Genomic DNA, 21,900 nt, shown 5'->3' on the forward strand with positions numbered 1-21,900 from the left:
GGGGGGGACCGGCACCCGTACCCAGCGTTCGCCGGGTGGGAAAATCAGGCAAGGCGGGAGGCTCTGCACGGTGCTAGGCCTCGACACCCAACACGCCACTCTGAGGTAAATTCATACAAATTTCACGTCCTCTACAGAGTGGCGAGGGAGGCAGAGTGGCGAGGGAGGCAGAGTGGCGAGGGAGGGACTCAGCCTCAAAACGAGTAACTGGTGTGGCGTATTAACATCGCCACTGGGGAGACAAAGGCGGCCGGGCCTGGTGGATACAAGTCCCGGGCAAAGCCGGGTCATGACTATGTGTGTATGTGTTTATGTGTATGTCTCTGTGTCTGTATGTATGTGTGTATGTATGTGTCTGTATGTGTTTGTGTGTATGTATGTGTGTGTCTGTATGTATGTGTGTGTGTATTGTGTATGTGTTTGTGTGTATGTATGTGTGTGTTTGTATGTATGTGTATGTTTGTGTGTATGCATGTGTGTGTATGTGTTTGTGTGTATGTGCGGTTATGTATGTGTGTGTATGTGTGTGTCTGCAGCAAGCGCGTGTATGTGTACCTATGGACGCGCGCGCGTGTGTTGTGTAGGGGGAACGGTAGTGTAGTGCTTAGCGTACTGCCTGTGTGTGTGTCTGTGTGTGTGTGTCTGTGTGTGTGTGTGTCTGTGTGTGTGTCTGTGTGTGTGTCTCTGTGTGTGTGTGTCTGTGTGTGTGTGTCTGTGTGTGTGCGTGTGTGGTGTGTAGGAGGAACGGTAGTGTAGTGCTTAGCGTGCTGCCTGTGTGTGTCTGTGTGTGTGTGTGTCTGTGTGTGTGTGTGTCTGTGTGTGTGTGTCTGTGTGTGTGTGTCTGTGTGTGTGTCTGTGTGTGTGCGTGTGTGGTGTGTGGGGAGCGGTAGTGTAGTGGTTAGCGTGCTGTCTGTGTGTCTGTGTGTGTGTGTCTGTCTGTGTGTGTGTTCTGTGTGTGTGTCTGCGTGTGTGGTGTGTGGGGAGCGGTAGTGTAGTGGTTAGCGTGCTGTCTTTGTGTCTGTCTGTGTCTGTCTGTGTGTTTCTGCGTGTGTCTGTGTGTGTGTGCGTCTGTGTGTGTGAGGAGCGGTGGGTGTAGTGGTTAACGCTACGCTGCGCTACCAACCCGGCGAACCGAGTTAGATTCCCGCTCATGGCCACCACCGATCAAGATTATTTGAACCTCACATAGGTCGACTCAGCCTCAAACGAGTAACTGCTGTGGCGTATTAACATCGCCACTGGGGAGACAAAGGCGGCCGGCCGTGGTGGATACAAGTCCCGGGCGAAGCCGGGTAGTACAGCTAGTTAAAAGATAATGCCGCTCGACTGATTCGGAGTGCGACCTCTGCTGTCAAACCGGAGCCGGTCATGAGCATACTGCCCAGGTATGGGAAACTCTCCACTCTCTCCACTACTGCCCCATCACCCATTGGGAGTTGTGGGGGTGGAGTGTCCGATGGTACAAAATATCCAAGCTGGCGCTTAGTTTTGGTGGGGCTGATGGTAAGTCCCTACCTCTTAGTGGCAAGTTCCAGGTTCAGCAGCAGCGTCTCCAACTCCTCCTCTGAGTAAGCAGCAATTGCCAAATCATCAGCATACATAACGTGATTGACCAATAGGAAGCCATCCCTTGACCGCACCTGGGCATCGATCAGCCTCCCATTGTTTCTGTACCAGATGGAGATTCCCCCGGTACAGTTATTGAAGGCTTCACGAACTACGTGGTCAAAATAGATGTTAAATAATGTGGGAGCCAGAGAACATCCCTGTTGCACCCCAAGGTGTACAGGGAATGGCTCCGACTCCCGGCCACGTAGTTTTACCTGGGCCCGCTTACCATCATGAAGGTCCTTAATGATCGTGAGCAGAGGGTCAGGGACTCCGAAAGCACGAAGAACAACCCAGAGCCCAGGCCTACTGATGGTATCATAGACACTGACAAACACGCTGACACAACAACAACAACCGCCATTCGCCACTAAGTGGCAGTGACGTCACCACGACGCTTGTGCCAGGCCATGTGCACAATTGAGGCCACGTGAAGTGTCGAACGCCCGCTGGCAGGAGGTCACGGGGCAGACCCAGGTGCCACGGGTCGACTGACTGAGATGACCGAGATGACTGGCTGATGCACCACCTGTGCCCCCTACTCTGCCAACTTGCTGTGCTTTAGCCACCCGGCGCTCCGCTCGTTGTTGTGAGCGTCGCTCCTCCGCCCTAGGTTGTTGTTGGAGGGCGACTGCCTCCAACTGCCCAGTAGCGTCCTTCACGAGCCTCCTCCACAGAGGCCGATCGTGACACCGCTGGTACCGGTCATCGGCAAGTCCACTCAGCTCCACGTCCTCCTGTACCACGTCACACCATCTCTTCTCTAGACCGTACCACGCCCGTTTAGCCCCCTCGATCCGGCCGAACAAAAGCTGTTTAGGCATGCGGTGGCTGGGTATGCGGGCTACATGGCCACACACACTGACAACAACAACAACCGCCATTCGCCACTAAGTGGCGGTGACGTCACCACGATGCTTGTGCCAGGCCAAGTGCACCTTGAGGCCACGTGAAGTGTCGAAAGCCCGCTGGCAGGAGGTCACGGGGCAGACCCAGCAGGTGCCACGGGTCGACTGACCGAGATGACCGAGATGACTGGCTGATGCACCACCTGTGCCCCCTACTGTGCCAACTTGCTGTGCTTTAGCCACCCGGCGCTCCGCTCGTTGTTGTGAGCGTCGCTCCTCCGCCCTCCGTTGTTGTTGGAGGGCGACTGCCTCCAACTGCCCAGTAGCGTCCTTCACGAGCCTCCTCCACCGAGGCCGATCTTGACACCGCTGGTACCAGTCATCGGCAAGTCCACTCAGCTCCACGTCCTCCTGTACCACATCACTCCATCTCTTCTCCAGCCCGTGCCGCGCCCGTCTAGCCCCCTCGATCCGGCCGAACAAAAGCTGTTTAGGCATGCGGTGGCTGGGCATGCGGGCTACATGACCCAGCCAACGCAGCCTTGCCTGCCGGAGGAGCTCACTGATGGGACTTTGCCCAGATCTTTCAAGGATTTGTGAGCTCCTCACACAATCCAGCCTGGTTAAACCCAGGATGGATCGTAGGCAGGCCAGCCTAAATGTTTCCAACCGGCGAAGATGCTCCACCAGGGGGGTCCACGTCTCGCAAGCGTAGAGAAGGGAGGGAATGACCGTGGCCGAGAAGACCTGAAGCTTCGTGCGGAGCGACAGACCAGGTAGCTTCCACACAGCGTTACGCAACCGATGAAAAAATATTGCCGCTCGACTGATTCGGAGTGAGACCTCTGCTGTTAAACTGGAGCCGGTCATAAGCATACTGCCTAGGTATGGGAAACTCTCCACTCTCTCCACAACTGCCCCATCACCGATTGGGAGTTGTGTGGGTGGAGTGTCCGATGGTACAAAATACCCAGGCAGGTGCTTAGTTTTGGTGGGGCTGATGGTAAGGCCCCACCTCTTAGTGGCATGCTCCAGTCTCAGCAGCAGCGTCTCCAACTCCTCCTCTGAGTGAGCAGCTATTACCAAATCATCGGCATACATAACGTGGTTGACCAATAGGGAGCCATCCCTTGATCGCACCCGGGCGTCGATCAGCCTCCCATTATATCTGTACCAAATGGAAATTCCCCCGGTACAGCTATTGAAGGCTTCACGAACTACGCGGTCAAAATAGATGTTAAATAATGTGGGAGCCAGAGGACATCCCTGTCGCACCCCAAGGTGTACAGGGAAAGGCTCCGACTCCCGGCCACGTAGTTTTACCCGGGCCCGCTCACCATCATGAAGGTCCTTAATGATCGTGAGCAGAGGGTCAGGGACTCCGAAAGCACGAAGAACAACCCAGAGCCCAGGCCTACTGATGGTATCATAGGCCTTGACCAGGTCAATAAAGCAGAGATGTAGGTCTTTTTGGAATTCCCTACACCTCTGCTGTAGCAGACGGACAGAAAATATGGCATCTGTGCAGGACCGCCCTTTCCTGAAACCGCATTGGGGCTCCGCAAGCCTCTCCTCAGCGTGCCTAGCAAGGCGATGTTGAATAATCCTTGCCAGGACCTTACCCGGCACACTGAGGAGTGAGATGCCCCTGTAGTTGTTACAGTCGGTACGGTCCCCCTTCTTAAAGAGGGGAACCACCAGGGCATCCTTCCAGTCCTGCGGAACCCGTCCAGTGGTCCAGACTGTTGTTATGATGTCATATAGGGCAGTCTGTGCACAAACGCCACCCTCCCTCAGCATTTCGCTTGGGAGATCATCTCTGCCCGATGCCTTCCCTGGTCTCAGACTCCGGATCGCCCTCAGTACTTCCTCAACAGCTGGCACCTCAGCCAGCCACTCACAGGGGGTGACCTCTTCCAATATTTGAGGCACCGCAGCCTCAGCAGGGTTATCACCACTTTGTGCCATGATGTTTTCCTGGCTGAGAGAATTTCCCTCCCCCAGGACCTCACTGACAAAGATATAGCCTTAACAGACTGTAGGGGCAAGTGCTGTTAGCGAGCACCTATGAAGGCCGCAACGGTACACGAGGGGGTGGGTGGCCAGCACCACGCCCGACCGCCTTTGTCTCCCCAGTGGCGATGTTTTCACACTGCACCAGGTACTCATTTAAGGCTGAGTCGACCTAGGGGAGGCCCGGGACCGGTTCAGATAATCGTCACTGGTGTTAGCCGTGAGCGGGAATCGAACCCGGGTGGCCAGGTTCATAGCGCAGCGCGCTAACCGCTACACCACCGCTCCCCACGCACACTGACAAAGACAAAGATCCCCCGTATAGCCTGAACAGACTGTAGGGGCAAGTGCTGTTAGCGAGCACCTATGAAGGCCGGAACGGTACACGAGGGGGTGGGTGGCCAGCACCACGCCCGACCGCCTTTGTCTCCCTAGTGGCGATGTTTACACACCGCACCAGGTACTCATTTAAGGCTGAGTCGACCTAGGGGAGGCCCAGGACCGGTTCAGATAATCGTCACTGGTGTTAGCCGTGAGCGGGAATCGAACCCGGGTCGCCAGGTTCATAGCGCAGCGCGCTAACCGCTACACTACCGCTCCCCACTACTGACACACACACTGACACACACACTGACCACGCACACTGACACACACACTGACACACACACTGACCACGCACACTGACACACACACTGACACACACACTGACCACGCACACTGACACACACACTGACACACACACTGACACACACACTCAGCTCTTGTCACATACCCCGCGATGACGCAATGACACCGACACACAATGGCACGGGGATATAAGGAGATCACAATCACACTCACACGTCACTCAGAGACACGAGGACACGTTGACATTCACACAGCGACATAAACTTACACTCCTCACAAAAGACAAAGATCCCCCGTTTATATTATAGCCTTAACAGACCGCTGGGGCAAGTGCTGTTAGGGAGCAGCAGAAGGCCGACACGGCGCATGGAAGGGGTGGGGTGGCCAGCACCACCCGGCCGCCTTTGTCTCCCCAACGCTGATGTTTACACCGCACCGAGTTTGACCTCGTGGAGGCCCGGGACGGGTTCAGATATAATCAGTCACCGGTGTTGGCCGGGAGCGGACATCAAATTCTGGTGGCCGGGTTCGTAGCGTAGCGTAGCGCTAACTGCTGCGCCACCGCTCCCCAAAGACCCCCCCACCGTGTCACCTTAACAGACTGTTGGGGGGGTGCAAGTGCTGTGAGCGAGCAGCAAGCGGCACGTGCTGAAGGCCGGCACGGCACACGAAGGCCGTGGGTGGTGGCCACCACGTGCACGCCTCAACCCGTACCCATCCAGACTAACAAATACAATCCGTCCTGGGAGACGATCTTGAATCCATAGCTTGGATTGACACCCCCAGGGGAGGGGTTTCGGCGGCCCCGCGTGGAGGCAGCAGCAGCAGCAGCGACCCCTAGCGGCCGCCTCCTCTCACGCCTCACCCCATCACTCTCCTCTTCGCTATTAGGGGACGTCCATAAATGACGTCACGCACCTGGGGGGGGGGGGGTTGAGAAATGTGACGTCACATCAAAAAGCGCAACTTTAAATGAATATAGACAACACGTTCTACTTAATTAAATATACTTTTAAATACATTTTTTCCTACATCAGAGTGCAGCGCCACATTAAATACGCACTACAATGACAATAGTTTAAAGCGATTTGAAGCAAGTTTTATTTGGGGGGGGGGGGGGGGGGGGGGGGGCAGAGCTTTGTGACGTCATATTTGAGGGGGGGGGGTCAAAATCGTCCAAAATCGCGTGACGTCATTTATGGACGGCCCCTTATAATCTCCCCTCTCTCAACACAATGAGTACACCACCTGGACTCGAGTGTGGATGTAACACGGCAGGAGGCTCACCGTACACTTCTACCAATGTCTCGTGCCGTCTGCTGGTGGCATCTGTGCAAAAGAGCTTCATAGCTCATCGGATTCCTCCTGAAGTCTCAATGAAGACTCCGACTCCGTGGGGTTGCCCAGCCCCTCGGTTTGGCCGGGAGTCTCGATCGGAATTGATGACCGATCTCCCGGTGACGATCTAAAGCAGGGGTCGGGAACCTTTTTGACTGGGAGAGCCATAAAAGCCAAATATTTCTTAATATATTTCATTGACAGCCATATAGTATTTTTAACGTATAATAAATTAAATATGTCTTACTTTTAATGCGACTTCTGGTCACGGTACCCGTGACCCGAGAAATTTTATCTTCAAAACTAATTTCTGTTTACTTTAAAATGACACAGTATTATTAAGCAATATCACAAGTATTTTAAAATCAGTTCAAGACTGATTTTATTATTATTTTTGTATTATTATTTTTTTCAACTCAAAATTGTCTGGGAGCCATATGCCGTCACCGGAAGAGCCATATATGGCTCGCGAGCCATAAGTTCCCGACCGCTGATCTAAAGCAATCCGGGACATTTTAAAAGTAGAGGATATTTTAATGAAACTAATTGATGGCAATTTAGAACGTCTCCCGGAATAGCTGCAGCTGAGAGTTGATGGCAACCCGCCTCAACCTCCTCCTCCTCCCCCCACGATGTTTGAAAAAGTGAAAGATTTTGTGTTGAGATCCCAGAATCAGAACGTGTAATGAGGCTGGATCAATCTTTTGAGCGGAGATCCCATTAGAGGGACACAGCTTTTCAAACCTATGATCTCTGTCTCTCTTCTGGGCCTCTCTGTTCACAGTGTGTGTGTGTGCCCATGCAGAAGGGACATTGCTCGAAACGTCGACCGGCGTCACGGTTTCTGCCACCCTGATGGAATCGCCGATGGGTGAATCGCGAGCGCGATTACCGTGGTCGCGATTCCGCGATTCACGGAACGTGTCCAGCACCCATTGAAAGGCACGTTGAGAATCGACAAAATTAATTTGCGGATGTGGATCGCCAGCAGCCGGATCGTTACATATTCCCTAACAGCCAGAATGATTACAACATCCGCTAACAAAAACTATCGATCGATGTATCGAGTCGCAACTCAGACTTCCAGCATGGTTCAACACGCCTCAACCACCAACACAAAACGACACGCGGAATGCCAATTGCGATGGGTGACTAGAATCGATCTGCAGTGAATCGGTATAACTTCAACGTCGCTCACGATTCGATTCTAAAGGGGACGCGTGCGCTGCACTGCAGCCTGGCACGGGCGGTCTCTGTGTGCCGTGACATCGGGGGGCTCTCAGGGGGAGCTCGAGGGGGGCTCGAGGGGGGCCCATGGCGCAGGGAGGAGGGGGGGCGGGGAGGCGGCCCCGCGTGCTGCTGGGAGCCACCGGCAGCGTGGCGTCGGTGAAGCTGCCGCAGCTGGTGGCTCGCATCCTCGAACTTCCACAGCAGGCAAGTCGCCATCGTCTCTGGAACTTTGTCATCACTGAGACTTCATCATCATCGCGCTTTGCTTGAGAGGGTGCAGGATAAAGGTTCAGCCCTACAATCGCTCGCTCTCACGCCCCTGCTGGTGAAAGAGCCCCCCACTATCCCACTATGAGGAGCTCTAGTCGAGGGGTATTTGGCCTACTCTTCCACTGGTCCTATGTGAGTCCATTGTAACTATATACGGCTATGACTCGTGTGTTAGTCTATGAGTCCCGATGCAATTCTGACCCTTGTGTGCGTCTCTGATTTCTGTGTTAGTCTACGGGTCATATGGTCGTCTATGGGTCCCTATGTGAGTCTAAAGTCTAAACAGATAAAGGTGCAGCCCTGCAATTGCTCGCTCGCGCCCCCTGCTGGCAGATGGGCCGCCACGTGTGTGAACCCCCGCCTGTGTGTGCGGCCGAATGGGGGCGGTCGCGTAGCGGCCAACACCGGTGATGACTATCTGAACCGGTCCTTGGCTTTCCTTAGGTCGACTCAGCCTTAAATGAGTGCCTGGTCTGATGTGTAAAAACATCGCCACTCGGGAGACAAAGGCGGTCGGGAGTGGTGCTGGCCGCCCACCCCCTCGTGTGCCGTGCCGGCCTTCATAGGTGCTCGCTAACAGCACTTGCCCCTACATTAAAACTCTACGGGGGATCTTTGTCTTTGTGTAGCCGGAGGTGCGTGTGGTGTGCACGGAGCACGCGAAGCACTTCTTCGCAGCCGAGTCGCTGCCCGTCCCCGTCTACAGCGACGCCGACGAGTGGCAGGTGAGTGTCCACGACGCCTGTGCCAGGCTAGGTGCACCGAGCGAGGAAGGCTCGCTGCTGGACGGTGACGGGACAGACCCCAGGTGTTACGGCCGGCCTGAGATGATTGGCAGATGCACCACCTGTGCCCCCCACTGTGCCCCCCACTGTGCTCCCCACTGTGCCCCCCACTGCGCCCCCCACTGTGCCCCCCCCCGCCCTTCGCTGTGGTTAGAGGGCGACTGCCTCCCAACTGCCCAGCAGCAGCATCCTTCACGAGCCTATTCCTCCACAGAGGCCGATCTTGACACCGCTGGTGCCACACACACACACATATACACGCGCACACTATACAAGGAAAAAGATCCCATTTAGCATTTAACACAGACTGTTGGGAGCAAATGCTATATTAGCGAGCACTGATGAAGGCAGGCACATGGCACGCGTAACCGTCTTTGTTTCCCCAGCGCTGATGTTTAAACAGCGCAGCAGGTGTTCACGTGAGGCCATATGGAACGTCAGTGTGACCGTCACGTGCCAAGCGTTACTCCCATGTGGCAGAGCCGCCCTCTGCACTGTGCACAGAGCGGAGCTCGCTCAAAGAAGAGGAAGAAGGCCTCTCAGATGGAGCTCTGTGACATCCGCCTCCGCGAGCCGTTCTCTACGGAGCTCGAAGGGGTCTCGCCGCCCTGCGAGTTTTCCGAAACGAACCTTGGCATCTCGAGACGCAGCGCCGCCGATAATAGCGCAATCGTGATGGAACATTGGTGGGGGTGGGGTATTTATTTCCTATGCTGCCCCCACCCCCCATCCCCCATCCCCACCCCTCACCCCCATCCCCCATCCCCCCCTATCCCCCACCCCATCCCCCACCCCCCATCCCCACCCCCCACCCCCCATCCCCACCCCTCACCCCCATCCCCCATCCCCCCCTATCCCCCACCCCATCCCCCACCCCCCATCCCCACCCCCCACCCCCCATCCCCACCCCTCACCCCCATCCCTCATCCCCCCACATTCCCCCCCATCCCCCACCCCCATCCTCCACCCCCATCCCCCCCTATCCCCCACCCCATCCCCCCCACCCCTCCCATCCTCCACCCCCCATCCCCCACCCCCCATCCCCCCCCATCCCCCATCCCCCCCATCCCCCACCCCATCCCCCCCACCCCTCCCATCCTCCATCCCCCCCACCCCTCCCATCCTCCACCCCCCCCATCCCCCCCCATCCCCCACCCCCCATTCCCCACCCCCCACCCTGTGCGTCTCCCAGACATGGAGGCGTCTGGGTGACCCGGTGCTCCACGTGGAGCTGCGCCGCTGGGCCGACCTCCTGCTGCTCGCGCCGCTCGACGCCAACTCGCTCGCCAAGGTGGCCGGCGGTCTCTGCGACAACCTGCTGGTGAGCGGGCGGCGGTGACGTGTGGGGAGCTGCGGGCAGCGTGGGGGGTGGGCGGGGGGGTGAGGAGGGGTGCGGGGGGGGCACAGGTGTGGATGTCTTTAGGATTCTAATTTGCACTTTTTGGTGTGTGTGAGAGACTCTGTGGGTCTCTATGTGACTCTATTGGTCTGTTTGTGAGCCTGCGTTATCTTGATGTAAACCTCTGGGTTTCTACGTTAGGCTATGGGTCTTTGTGTGAGTCAGTGGGTCTCTCTATATGTCTATGAGTCCCTGTGCGAGTGTCTTTGTCTCTATGGGAAGCCATCTCGCATATTCCCCTTGTGCACCCAACCCCCCTTCCATGTACACCTCCCACACCCCCTTCCCCGCACACGTAGATGTGTGTGGTGCGAGCCTGGGACCGAGATCGCCCGCTGCTCTTCTGCCCGGCGATGAACACGCACATGTGGGATCACCCGCTCACGGGCGCCCACACGCGCACGCTGCGCCAGCTCGGCTACGAGGAGGTGGCGTGCGTGAGCAAGACCCTCGCATGCGGAGACACGGGTACGCTCGCGTGCGGAGACACGGCTACGCTCGCGTGCAGAGACACGGGTACGCTCGCGTGCGGAGACACGGGTACGCTCGCGTACGGAGACACGGGAACGCTCGTGCGCCCAGTCGCCTCCTTGGCACTCTGCTGCCGCCGCTGCCACGGTCGCTGTTCCCGTGAACTTGGCTCGTTCGATCACTCCGGCCGTGTTGAGTGCATCGCCACCCTGTGTTCAACTAGCACCACACCGCAGGTCACGACAACGCTCACCCATCCACCAGCTCACTCATTCATTGACTCGCTCACCCTCTCCACACACCGCCGGTCACTACAACGCTCACCCACCCACCAGCTCACTCATTCATTGGCTCGCTCACCCTCTCAGCACACCGCCGGTCACTACAACACTCACCCACCCACCAGCTCACTCATTCATTGGCTCACTCACCCTCTCAGCACACCGCCGGTCACTACAACGCTCACCCACCCACCAGCTCACTCATTCATTGGCTCGCTCACCCTCTCAGCACACCGCCGGTCACTACAACGCTCACCCACCCACCAGCTCACTCATTCATTGACTCGCTCACCCTCTCAGCACTCCGCCGGTCACTACAACACTCACCCACCCACCAGCTCACTCATTCATTGGCTCGCTCACCCTCTCAGCACACCGCCGGTCATTATAACGCTCACCCACCCACCAGCTCACTCATTCATTGACTCACTCACCGCACTGCAGGTGACAACTCATTCATTCACAAATGTATCCACTCACTAACTCAACTAACTCACCACACGGTAGGTCAACACAACAACACTCACCCACTCATTCCGATTGGTCCCAGCAATAGAACCGACCAGCGGTAATGGATGATTTCTAATCGCATTTCCCAGCTCTACTCACCACACTGCTCACCGACCCTCACCACCCCCCCTCACGACCCTCACCGCAGGTCTGGGTGCCATGGCGGAGGTGGACACGATTGTGCGGGCAGTGCAGACTCACCTGAGAGCCTCCCTCACCACACCTGAGCCCAGCTCCACACCGGAACATGGGTCTGCACAGGAACCTGGGTCTACACTGGAACCTGGATCCATACAGGGACCTGGGCCTACACAGGAACCTGGACCTACACAGGAACCTGGACCTACACAGGAACCCAGCTCCACACAGGGACCCAGGTCTACACAGGAACCTGGGCCTACACAGGAACTTGGGTCTACACAGGAACCTGGCTCTACACAGGAACCTGGACCTACACAGGAACCCAGCTCCACACAGGAACCCAGCTCCACACAGGGACCCAGGTCTACACAGGAACCTGGGTCTACACTGGAACCTGGATCCATACAGGGACCTGGGCCTACACAGGAACCTGGGCCTACACAGGAACCCAGCTACACACGGGAACCTGGGTCTACACAGGAACCAGGGTCTACACAGGAACCCAGCTCCACACAGGAACCTGGATCCATCCATGATTCTGTATCCAATACCTGAACTGCTTATAACCGAAGATTGCTTATATCTTAAAATTTTAACTGATTAGGGATGAAACCTCGGATCCGCGTGGCAAAGACCCAACACTTCATCTTCACGCAGCAGTCCCCTTCGTCAACACGGCATTGTTTAATTAATAAACCAGCCATTACAGAAGGCCTTCAGGGCTAAACTGCGTGTGTTTGTTTGCACGTGTCCCAAATTTGAGTAAACTCCTTGAAATTAAATTGTCCGATTTTCTGGGAGAAGTGCCGAGCAGCGTCTTCACGGGCATTGCCATCACCCAATCCTCCACCCCCCCACTCCACCATCCTCTCGCAGGCTTCTTCTATGTCCACCCCCCTCCTTAAATATATTAACGCACCACCCACCCCCCGATGATGGTGGCGGTGGTGACTCCGCACTTGGCTGCCTGTAATCCAGCACTGTGTTGGAGGCAGCAGCAGCGAGGGTTGTTGGATCGCGTGGAACTCTCTTCCCGTGGGCGTCGAGGAAGTATTCCCCTGCCTGGCTCGCCAAAAGGTAGAACAGCAAACGTGTTCTATCCGTATGGGATAGAGTGTTTCCCCCTCGCATGCAGGCACACATGCTTGGGTTTTCTCCCCAATGCTCTGACTTCCACACATATAAAGCTCATAAATTGGGCCAATAACACCTTGATATGTAGAGGACCACAGAGCTTGGGCAATTGTTGGTAGCGCCGGCTCCTCGCAGCCCGGATACTGCCGCTGCCTATCCCGCTCGTCCGTGGTTCCGCCCCGCGTCTCCGAGTCGTCCGCTCTCTCTCCGACAGCGCCGAGCGAATACCGCGCAGAGCAGTGTCACAAGTTGACACCGTCAATTAACTCTGCAGTATTCAAATGACGTCGAGGATTTTCAGTTATTTATTTAGCAAAGACAAAGCCGCGTGTTTCACAGGGCCCGCCACCTGTCGTCACAGGCGCAAGTGCACGTACATTATAAATTACAACAACAACCACACCAACAACAAACGTCAACAACGACAAACGCAGTGCGGTCACGCCGAGCCGGCTCCGAGCTGATTGGCCGACGGCCGCGCGTCGGCAAGCGGCGGCGTCGGCAGCCGGAGGAGGAACGCGGCGCACGTCTCGCCGCAGAGACGGAGCTACGAAACGGCCTCGTGTGCCAGGTGCCAGGTGCCAGGTAGATTGTTTTACGTCGCGGGGGAGGGGGTCTCCATCGTCCAGCAGTGGATCGATCACGGCTGACAGTGAGCGAGGGGGGTGTGAGCGTGACCCCCCCCCACCCCAGCTCCCCTCTCGCTATACCCCCAATTCCCTTCTCTCCCAGCCTTGTAGCCCCCTCTGCCCCCCCCCATCACGCGTGCCCGCAGGTTGCGCAGCGCCCCCGCGCGGCGCCGCCGCCGCGTAGGCGCATGTGCAGCGCGAGCCCCGTCAGCAGCAGCACGGCGAGCGCCGCGAGGCAGAGCGCCGGGGCGAACCACGGAGCCCGCACCACGTCCCTGGGGCCCAGCAGCACTGCGGGGGGGCGGGGGGGGGCAGGGAGAGAGGAGAAGGGGAGAGTGGGGGTAGGGGGGGGAGAAGGGGAGAGTGGGGGTAGGGGGAAGGGAGGGGGGCAGTGAGAAAGGGGGGTTGAAGAGGGTTACAATATGAATTTGTGCGTTGGAGTGGGGTGTGTGGGGTGTCCACTCACCCAAGCACTCGCCCAGTCGCTCACCCACTCCCTCCAATCGCTCACTCATTTACTCCAAACGCCCACCTACCGACTCGCTCACCGGCTCTCACCCCATTCAACAATCACTCGCCCACTCCAACCTCAAAAACAAAACCTCGCTCCTGCTACGTGGTGACGGCGCGTGGTGACGGTGAGCGATGACGTGATGACCGTCGTAACCGCTCCTCGCGGCAGCGATGCGTGACAGGTGGGATGACGGCACGCGCGCGATGCCCTCCGCCACCCAGCCTCGCCCGCTCGCCCGCCCGCTCTCTCGCCCGCACGCTCACCCTCGATGACCTGCTCCGTGATGTTTTCGACGCGCCGTGTGCTGGAGGCCGCAGCGGACTCGTGCCCCCCGCGCTGCTGGTGCTCCTCGTCGGGGACGCACGCCAGCACGCGGGCGTCGTAGCGCGCGCCGGGCCGGGCGCAGCCCCCGCACACCGCGTCCCGTGCCCGCGAGCACCCCGCCAGCATCACGCGGCCCCCCAGCGCGCAGTCCCGACACCGCCTGCAGTAGTACCTGTGGGGGGGGGGGGGGGTGAGCGGTAGGGAGCGGTGGCGCGGTGGTGAGCACTGCACCCGCGCGACGGAGACTGGCGACACCTCCGGGTTCGATTCCTCCTCGCGGCCGCCGGCCTCGGTGACGAACAATCTGACCCGGTTCTGGCGCTCTGCTCGGGTTGACGCGGCCTTTCTAAACGGGTGGCGTGTGAACATCGCTTTTTGGGGAGACAAAGGCGGCCAGGTGTGGCGCTGGTCACGTCCACCCCGTCGTGTGCCCTTCAAGCCCTAATAGGTGCTCGCAAACAGCACTTGCCCCAACAGTCTGTTCAAGGCTATAGAGAGGATATTTGTATTTGGGGGGGGGGGGGGATGTAAGCAGGAGCGTAACGAGCGCGGGGGGCAGGCACGGGCTGCCTTGTCCCCCCTCAGGCGGCCAAAGCTACGAGTTGGGGCCCCCTTGACAACCACCATAGGATTTGTTTTCAACAACAGTGTCATAGAACAACAACATTTATGTAACGATGTGATCAAGCAAGAGGAGCCGTGATGTACAGGGTGCTTAAAAACACACATTCCTGCGGAAGAAGCTGGTAGGAACGTTGGGTTGCTCGGTCAATGGCCTGCAGGGTCAACGGCGGCGTGGTGTATTCTGCAAATATGCCCGACTGTGAGGGCGGGCACAAGCCGGCCTGAGTAGATTAAACGTTGAGTTTTATAAGGACACCACGGGGTGACCAGCCCTTCCCCACCCAGCCCCTCCCTACCCAGCCCCTCGCTGCACGACGGACACAATAATCCGCTGTGGGCTGGTGTAACCAGGAGGTTCCTACCAGTAAAACGTGCAACAGCGCCACGAGAAATGTGCTGCGCTCCGGGCTCTGGAGACCACCTGGAGAAGATCCCAGGCACGTGTCGCCAATGATGGTGAACAAGTGGAGACTTTGACTTTATGAAGGTATTAACATTACATTTATTATCATGTTACAATATACGTAATCGTTCTTTTTCCATTTAAAACGATAGTCTCATGTAAGTGTTAACATGGTTTGAAGCAGCCTGTGTGATAGCCTCGGTGCGACTGTGCGAGAAGAATCGAATATTGGGGCCCCATGGCCGATTGCGGCCCTCCCTGAGCTGATGGTTCAAGATGATTTGATTTCACGGGGTGAGTCGGGGTGTTGGACGATGGTCACCAACAATGAATGACTTATCTAGCGACGCTCAAACACAGACAACAACTCAACGCGTTCCGCACGGCCTTCAAAGGGGACATACACACACATAGACATATATATACTTAACAGGCAACGTTCCTGGCAATGCCCCTTCAGAGCGCGTACGACAATGAAATAGGGTCACAGCGCGAAACGTCGCCTAAGCAACGGGACGCGTCCGAGAGGAGCTTCCGTCGAGAAGATGGAGCGCTGATGAGACGGGTGACGAGATGGGTGACGAGACGGGTGACGAGATGAGTGACGAGGTGAGTGACGAGACGGGTGACGAGGTGAGTGACGAGGTGGGTGACGAGATGGGTGACGAGGTGGGTGACGAGACGGGTGACGAGGTGGGTGACGAGGTGGGTGACGAGACGGGTGACGAGGTGAGTGACGAGGTGGGTGACGAGATGGTAAATGTTAGAAACATAGCCGGCATCAGCCACCATCAATCCACTGCTGGATGAAGGCCTCTTCAATCCGGCTGCTGCGTCTCTCTCAGCTCTGCGATGTCGCTCTCTGTTCGCGAATAGCGCCTCTGAAGAATGCCGTGGGGGGAGGGGGGGTGCAACACCACGCCCGGCTGCCTTTGTCTCCCCAGTGCTCATGTCTTAAACACCGCACAAGGTACTCGGGGAGACCCAGGACCGCTTCAAATAATCGCCACTGCCGTGAGCTGGAATTGAACTCAGGTGGCCGGGTTATGAGCGCAGTGCAGCGCCAAACACCCCCACTCCACGCGATCATACAGAGCAGCACTTATAGACTGTATGACATACAGCACTTATAGACTGTATGACATACAGTACTTATAGACTGTATGACATACCGTACTTATAGACTGTATGACATACAACACTTATAGACTGTATGACATACAGCACTTATAGACTGTATGACATACAGTACTTATAGACTGTATGACATACCGTACTTATAGACTGTATGACATACAACACTTATAGACTGTATGACATACAGCACTTATAGACTGTATGACATACAGTACTTATAGACTGTAGTGGCAAGCAAGGTCGACATGGTCTCCTCGCTCATAGTAGCTGTGGGGTGGAGCTCACCTCCCATTGGCTGCACTGGAACGAGCCTGGGAAATTCCACATTCCCATGGCGGGTGTCGGGTTTCCTTTACGGAACACCGCCGCCTTCTCACGGAGTTGACGGTGCCGAGTTTACCGGCCCCCAGGGGGATGATGGGACGCGCGGTCTCTGTCCGTGTGGGTAGCGACATGCGGTGACATCACGGTTATGAATAGCGTCGTGACGTGGGGGGGGCATTAGCTCATACAATGACAAAGAACCCCCGTATAGCATCAACTGGCTGTTAGGGCAAGTGCTGTTAGCGAGCACCTATGAAGACCGTCACGGCACGCGAGGGGGTGGGTGGCCAGCAACCGCGCCCAACCGCCTTTGTCTCCCTAGTGGCGATGTTTTACACTGCGCACCAGATACTCGTTTGAGGCTGAATCGACCTAGGGGGTTTAGATAATCGGGTTCGTAGCGCAGCGCGGTAACCACTACACTACCGCACACCACACAAACACACACATACACACACACACCACACACCCACACACCAGACACCAAGGCCGTAGCCATGGTGTCAACATTGGGGGGGGGGGCAAATCTTTCAGGGGGTCTGCCCCCCCCCCCCCCCGAAAAAAAGATAAATTTGAAAACTAATTTCCTGCCTAAAATAAAAAAAATCACTAACACATGGGATTAGCTTTTTATTTATTTTTTACAATAATGTCTAAGAGTGTATTGCTCTGTTTTTTATTTTCTACCTTTTCTTGTTTTATTGTATGTAATGGCAGAGATTAGGGATTTATAAAGTACAACCATAACCACAATCAACAGATATCTATTTATAGCAATATATTGGGGGGGACATTTTATCATATTTGAATATTATAATTACGGCCTTACCAGACACACACACACACACAAGTGCACACACCACACACACGCACACACACATCAGACACACACACACCACACTCACATTCACCACACACACACACGGACACACACGCACGTGCACACGCCACCGCGCCATTCATAAAGTGTGACTCAGTGAGTGACGTTACCGAGGTCCGTGTCCGCCCCCCCCCGTAACCTGAGCCCCCGGGCCCCATCCCTGACCCCCCCCCCACGTCACACCCCTAATTATAATTAGTGAGCTCATTATAATTAGTGAGCTAATTATAATTAGCTCGCTAATTAAGCCAATTTCTCACGGCGGGGTGGGGGGGATGTCCCCTCCTCATCGGTCCCCCCCCCCCCCACCTGGTTGCCCATCGAGGATTTGCGCTAAAAAGTCTTCCGAAGCGAAGGCTCAAAACGTCAAGTGGCCAGCGACAAGCAGCACCGTTAACGTTGTGAGCGATACCAGTTGTTAACACGTGTTTTTATGCTTTGAGCGAGATGAGTATTGTTGTTGTTGTAAGAGCTTGGGGGATAGAGACGACGATGATGGTGGTGGTGGTGATGGGAGGAGGGAAATCGACAGTGGAACGATGCGAGGGAATAAGCGCAGAAGTGAGAGGGTGACTTGCGGCGTGGTGGGTGGGTGACGGTGTTGTTGTGATCTGCAGTGTGGCGAGTGGGTGGGTGAGTGCGTGGGTGAGTGAGTGGGTGGGAGAGTCGGTGAGTGGGTGGGTGAGTAGATGAGTTAGTGGGTGAGTGCGTGGGTGAGTAGATGAGTGGGTGGGTGAGTGTGTGGGATAGTCGGTGAGTGTGTGGGATAGTCGGTGAGTGAGTGGTTGGGTGAGTGTGTTGGATAGTCGGTGAGTGAGTAGGTGGTTGGGTGAGTGAGTGGGATAGTCGGTGAGTGGGTGGGTGTGTTGTTGTGACCTGCAGTGTGATGCTTGAACACAGCAGGGTCGATGAGATTAAACCCTCGGTCTGGTGGTTCGAGTCCTCAACACGGACGTGGAGGGGGCGGCGGGGGGGGGCTCGCTTCAAGACTCAAACTCTGATAATTGGTTCTTTACCCTTCTATCTGGCAACAAAACTGACACCTTTTTACAAGGAGTCATGTTTGCATAGACCGCAATACCTGCAGTCATATTACAAACAAAAGAACATAACTCTGATAATGTGCACTCGTGCGCCTTTTGGCGTCATCTGGTCCAACCCATATGAGACTAAGGAAAGCTGTCTCGGGTGTGGACCAATCAACTTCAAGGACAGTGCACATTATCAGAGTTATGTTCTTTTGTTTGTAATATGACTGCAGGTATTGCGGTCTATGCAAACATGACTCCTTGTAAAAAGGTGTCAGTTTTGTTGCCAGATAGAAGGGTAAAGAACCAATTATCATATTTTTACTGGCAAATGAGGGACTCAAACTCTGATTTTATGAACTTTGCGCCTTCCCTGTAACTTTGGAACGGTGGAACGTGTCAACGTTGGGCCAACGTTGACATGCACACTCAGTTAATACGCGCGCAACTACAACACTCATCATCATCAGCCATCGTCAATCCACTGCTGGATGAAGCCCCCCCCCCCACCTCAAGCCGCCGCAGTAACAACACTGGAGACCCCGGTGGGGTCTCCTCTGTCGGGCGCGGCCCCCTTACCAGCCGCATCGCGGTGGTGCCCATATCCCCTTTTTGGGGTCCCCAATCTCCTCTGTTGAATGTTCCATTCTCTCCTTTCTGGGGGTCCCCGATTTGCTCAGTGAATGTCCCTCTGAGCCCCTATCTGATGATCCCCTTGCAGGGTGCGTGTGTCGCCCTTACCAGCCCCCGGCCTCGTCACGGTGGTACCCCTGCTCGCGGCGACTCGCGGGGTCCGCGGGGAGAATCTCCTCGGGCAGGGGTCGCGCGAACTCCACCCCGCAGCGGCACGCGGGGTAGCGGACCCCCTCGGCGGGGGTCTCCTCTCCAAGGGGGCATCCCGGGTGGCCCCCCGCTTCCTGAGCCTCGGCCCGGCCCGAGGAGAGCGCAACGGCGCTCGCGGCGAGGAGGAGGAGCAGCAGAGGAGGTGGTGGAGGAAGAGGATGATGGTGGTGGTGATGGTGGTGATGATGAGGTCGGTGATCTGGCGATGGAGCTGGGCTGAGATGGAGAGCCATGACAACGACTACGACAACAACGACTACGACTGCGACTGCTACCAAACTACGAGGACTTCCCTGGTCCTCGCCTCTTACTCGGAGAGGGAGCGACTTGTCGGAGATGCGGCCGCACGGGTGGGGCAGGAGAGATATTGGGAGAGAGATCGCCCGGGTGAGATGAGAGGGCAAAAATATGAGCAGACGAGATGGGCAGCTGAGAGATGGCGGACGAGATGATATTGAGAGGTGTAAAGATTTGACGGAGTGGAATCAGACGACAGCTGGAGGTGTAGTAAGTAGGGGGTGACCCGTTGAGAGACACGCGGTGTTGAGATGTGTGTTTGGAGGAGAGAGGTTGACGAGGAGGAGGTGGGACAGGCAGGAGATGTTCAGACTTGAGAGAAATCGGTGAGCGCCGCGAGAGACGCAAGCGATGGAGAAACGAGGAGGCGTACGGAGGAGCTCAGGGAGATTGCGACGAGAACGTTTGAGAGCTCGTGAAAGTAATCAGTGGCGACGCATCTTCCGGAGATATCGTAACGGGAGATGGAAAGCAGAGCGACGCAGGGAAGATGAGAGGAGAGACGGGTGGATGGAGATGACAGCATTGGGAAATCGAGAGACGCAGTGACGGTGATTTTGACGACGATGTGTCTCTTGAGGTGAAGATGAGAGATGGACCGTGAGTCGAGAGGTATGGAGACGATTGTTGAGAGGAGAACGTCGCTCAATCGACACGAGGGGTGGAGGAGACGGGCGAGGGAGTGAGGGAGAGGACACGAAGAGAATGAATGGAGGGGGCGGAAAACTTCACGGACTGAGACGAGAGTTTGAGAGACGTCGCGGGCGATGGCTGCGCACGGGGACTTGAGGCGCCTCTTCTCTCACGTCCAGCCTCTTCTTCTCTCTCTCCGCTCAGTCGCACGGGCTTACTTCGGGGGTCCCGGGCGGGGGGCTGGAAATACGCGGAGCCGAAGAGTTTCGCGTCCAACCCACGTGGCCGCGAGTGCGCATCCCGTACGCACGCACGTGCTGCTGATGCTGCTGCTGCTGCCGATGATGATGACGGCACCGATGCCGCTGATGCTGACGATGCAGGGTGATATTAGTTTGTTTTTTTTTCACACTGGGAAATAAAGTTCAGGGTGCCCGTGCAGGTCCGCGACGTGGAGTGCTGGAGATTTAGCGGCGGTAGTGGAGTGGCGTGTCTGGGCATGTCCCGATTTTCTCTCCCTCCCTCCCTCGCTCCCTCTCTCCTCCCCCAAAACCCACGCCCACCCTCATCCCACCTCCACCCTGTTCAATTCAGCGCCCCCTATGGGATGAGGTCCCCTGCGTCTGCGCGGGGGGTGGGTCCCCTATTCGGGGCCCTCTCTTCATTGGGGGTTATTGGTCAGTGCCCCCCTCCTCCTCCCCCTTCACCCCGTGTGCCCCCTAAATTCAGAGGCAGCTCCTTGTAATGGCTACGGTGGAAATCATCAGCAAGGGGAGGGGATGTCAGATCAGGGCGTTGATGTCACCGCCACGCACACTCCGCCATCGCTACCTTCCTTCTGCCAGGTCCCACGGCGGTTGCATTCGACTGCCGAAAGACCTCGCAAGATCTAATCTTAGTCGATTTTTATTTGCCGAAAGAACGGCCCGTGGAAGGAGCCTTCACTGAACTGCTACCGAGATCGCCGTCACGTGACCTCCGGCGCACACAGCGAAGAGTGCAGTGGCACTCTGCCGCCCGCCCTGCACCGCGCTGGTGATGCTCGTGGCGCGAGTCAAACACGAGATGATTCTCCCTCCCCAGGTTGGAATTGGGTCACATCAAGTGAATAATTACATCGAATTGCGTTGTGTGTGCAGCCATTGATTGGGTTACAATGGAACACCCGGTTTAATCACAACTTCAGATTACGCAAGTCTACACGTGTGCGTGGGTCACAGAATACTGTGTAGGGGCGTCTGCAAGTCTATTGGACTCCAGGTCATTTATCAATGGGGGTTATCAGCCTATAGATCTCTTCTAGGGCTCAATGTCCAACTATGCGTGTCTGGACGAGCCTATTGGTTACCGAGTCTCTCCATGCAAGATTATGAGTCTCTGTAAAAGGCTATGGATATCTGTCTCGATATAACACTATGGGCGTCTTAGTCATTAGCCGACAGGACGAGACCAACTCGCGACACTTGAGAATTCGATTTGATTACAGGCAGCGGGCGAATCCCGGATTGGAACCCAGGAACCTCGGCGGCGCTGGCTCCGCGTTCGGACCGTCGAGCCACCTCGGGGCCCTCGGGGCGCTCTTCTCCGTGACGGCGCGACCCGCCGCTGA

The 21,900-nt window shown here is 56.4% G+C and overlaps 2 protein-coding genes across 3 annotated transcripts; one reads left to right on the forward strand and one right to left on the reverse strand.

The window, feature by feature from the left end:
- LOC133355080 (phosphopantothenoylcysteine decarboxylase-like) lies at positions 1 to 12,236 on the forward strand. 2 transcript variants are annotated; one of them, XM_061572371.1, is made up of 6 exons: positions 1 to 105; positions 7,240 to 7,868; positions 8,564 to 8,659; positions 9,912 to 10,040; positions 10,418 to 10,586; positions 11,529 to 12,236. In XM_061572371.1, the coding sequence occupies exons 2-6, from the start codon at positions 7,749 to 7,751 to the stop codon at positions 12,074 to 12,076; spliced, it is 1,062 nt and encodes a 353-aa protein (XP_061428355.1). In that variant the 5' UTR covers positions 1 to 105; positions 7,240 to 7,748; the 3' UTR covers positions 12,077 to 12,236. The 2 variants fall into 2 exon arrangements, with proteins under 2 accessions (XP_061428355.1, XP_061428356.1); XM_061572372.1 differs by having other exon boundaries at positions 7,671 to 7,868.
- A 706-nt stretch (positions 12,237 to 12,942) lies between these two features.
- LOC133355091 (tumor necrosis factor receptor superfamily member 19-like) lies at positions 12,943 to 20,765 on the reverse strand. Its single transcript, XM_061572387.1, has 3 exons — positions 19,260 to 20,765; positions 14,062 to 14,294; positions 12,943 to 13,575 (listed from the first exon to the last, which is right to left on the reverse strand). Exons 1-3 carry the CDS (start codon positions 19,592 to 19,594, stop codon positions 13,415 to 13,417), a joined length of 729 nt encoding a protein of 242 aa, XP_061428371.1. The 5' UTR covers positions 19,595 to 20,765; the 3' UTR covers positions 12,943 to 13,414.
- Positions 20,766 to 21,900: the final 1,135 nt, after the last annotated feature.

The sequence above is a fragment of the Lethenteron reissneri genome, chromosome 50, assembly GCF_015708825.2.
Source record: "Lethenteron reissneri isolate LAM-NWPU_2019-01 chromosome 50, ASM1570882v1, whole genome shotgun sequence".
Classification (NCBI taxonomy): Eukaryota; Metazoa; Chordata; class Hyperoartia; order Petromyzontiformes; family Petromyzontidae; genus Lethenteron; species Lethenteron reissneri.

Excerpts from the sequence above, each read along its gene's own strand:
- LOC133355080 (XM_061572371.1), top strand. The coding sequence starts at position 7,749 with ATGGCGCAGGGAGGAGGGGGGGCGGGGAGGCGGCCCCGCGTGCTGCTG. Across the intron at positions 7,869-8,563 it reads TCCTCGAACTTCCACAGCAG|CCGGAGGTGCGTGTGGTGTG; the intron begins GCAAGTCGCCAT and ends GTCTTTGTGTAG. Across the intron at positions 10,041-10,417 it reads GTCTCTGCGACAACCTGCTG|ATGTGTGTGGTGCGAGCCTG; the intron begins GTGAGCGGGCGG and ends CCGCACACGTAG.
- LOC133355091 (XM_061572387.1), bottom strand. The coding sequence starts at position 19,594 with ATGGCTCTCCATCTCAGCCCAGCTCCATCGCCAGATCACCGACCTCAT. Across the intron at positions 14,295-19,259 it reads CGTGACGAGGCCGGGGGCTG|GTACTACTGCAGGCGGTGTC; the intron begins GTAAGGGCGACA and ends CCCCCCCCACAG. Across the intron at positions 13,576-14,061 it reads CACGGAGCAGGTCATCGAGG|TGCTGCTGGGCCCCAGGGAC; the intron begins GTGAGCGTGCGG and ends GCCCCCCCGCAG.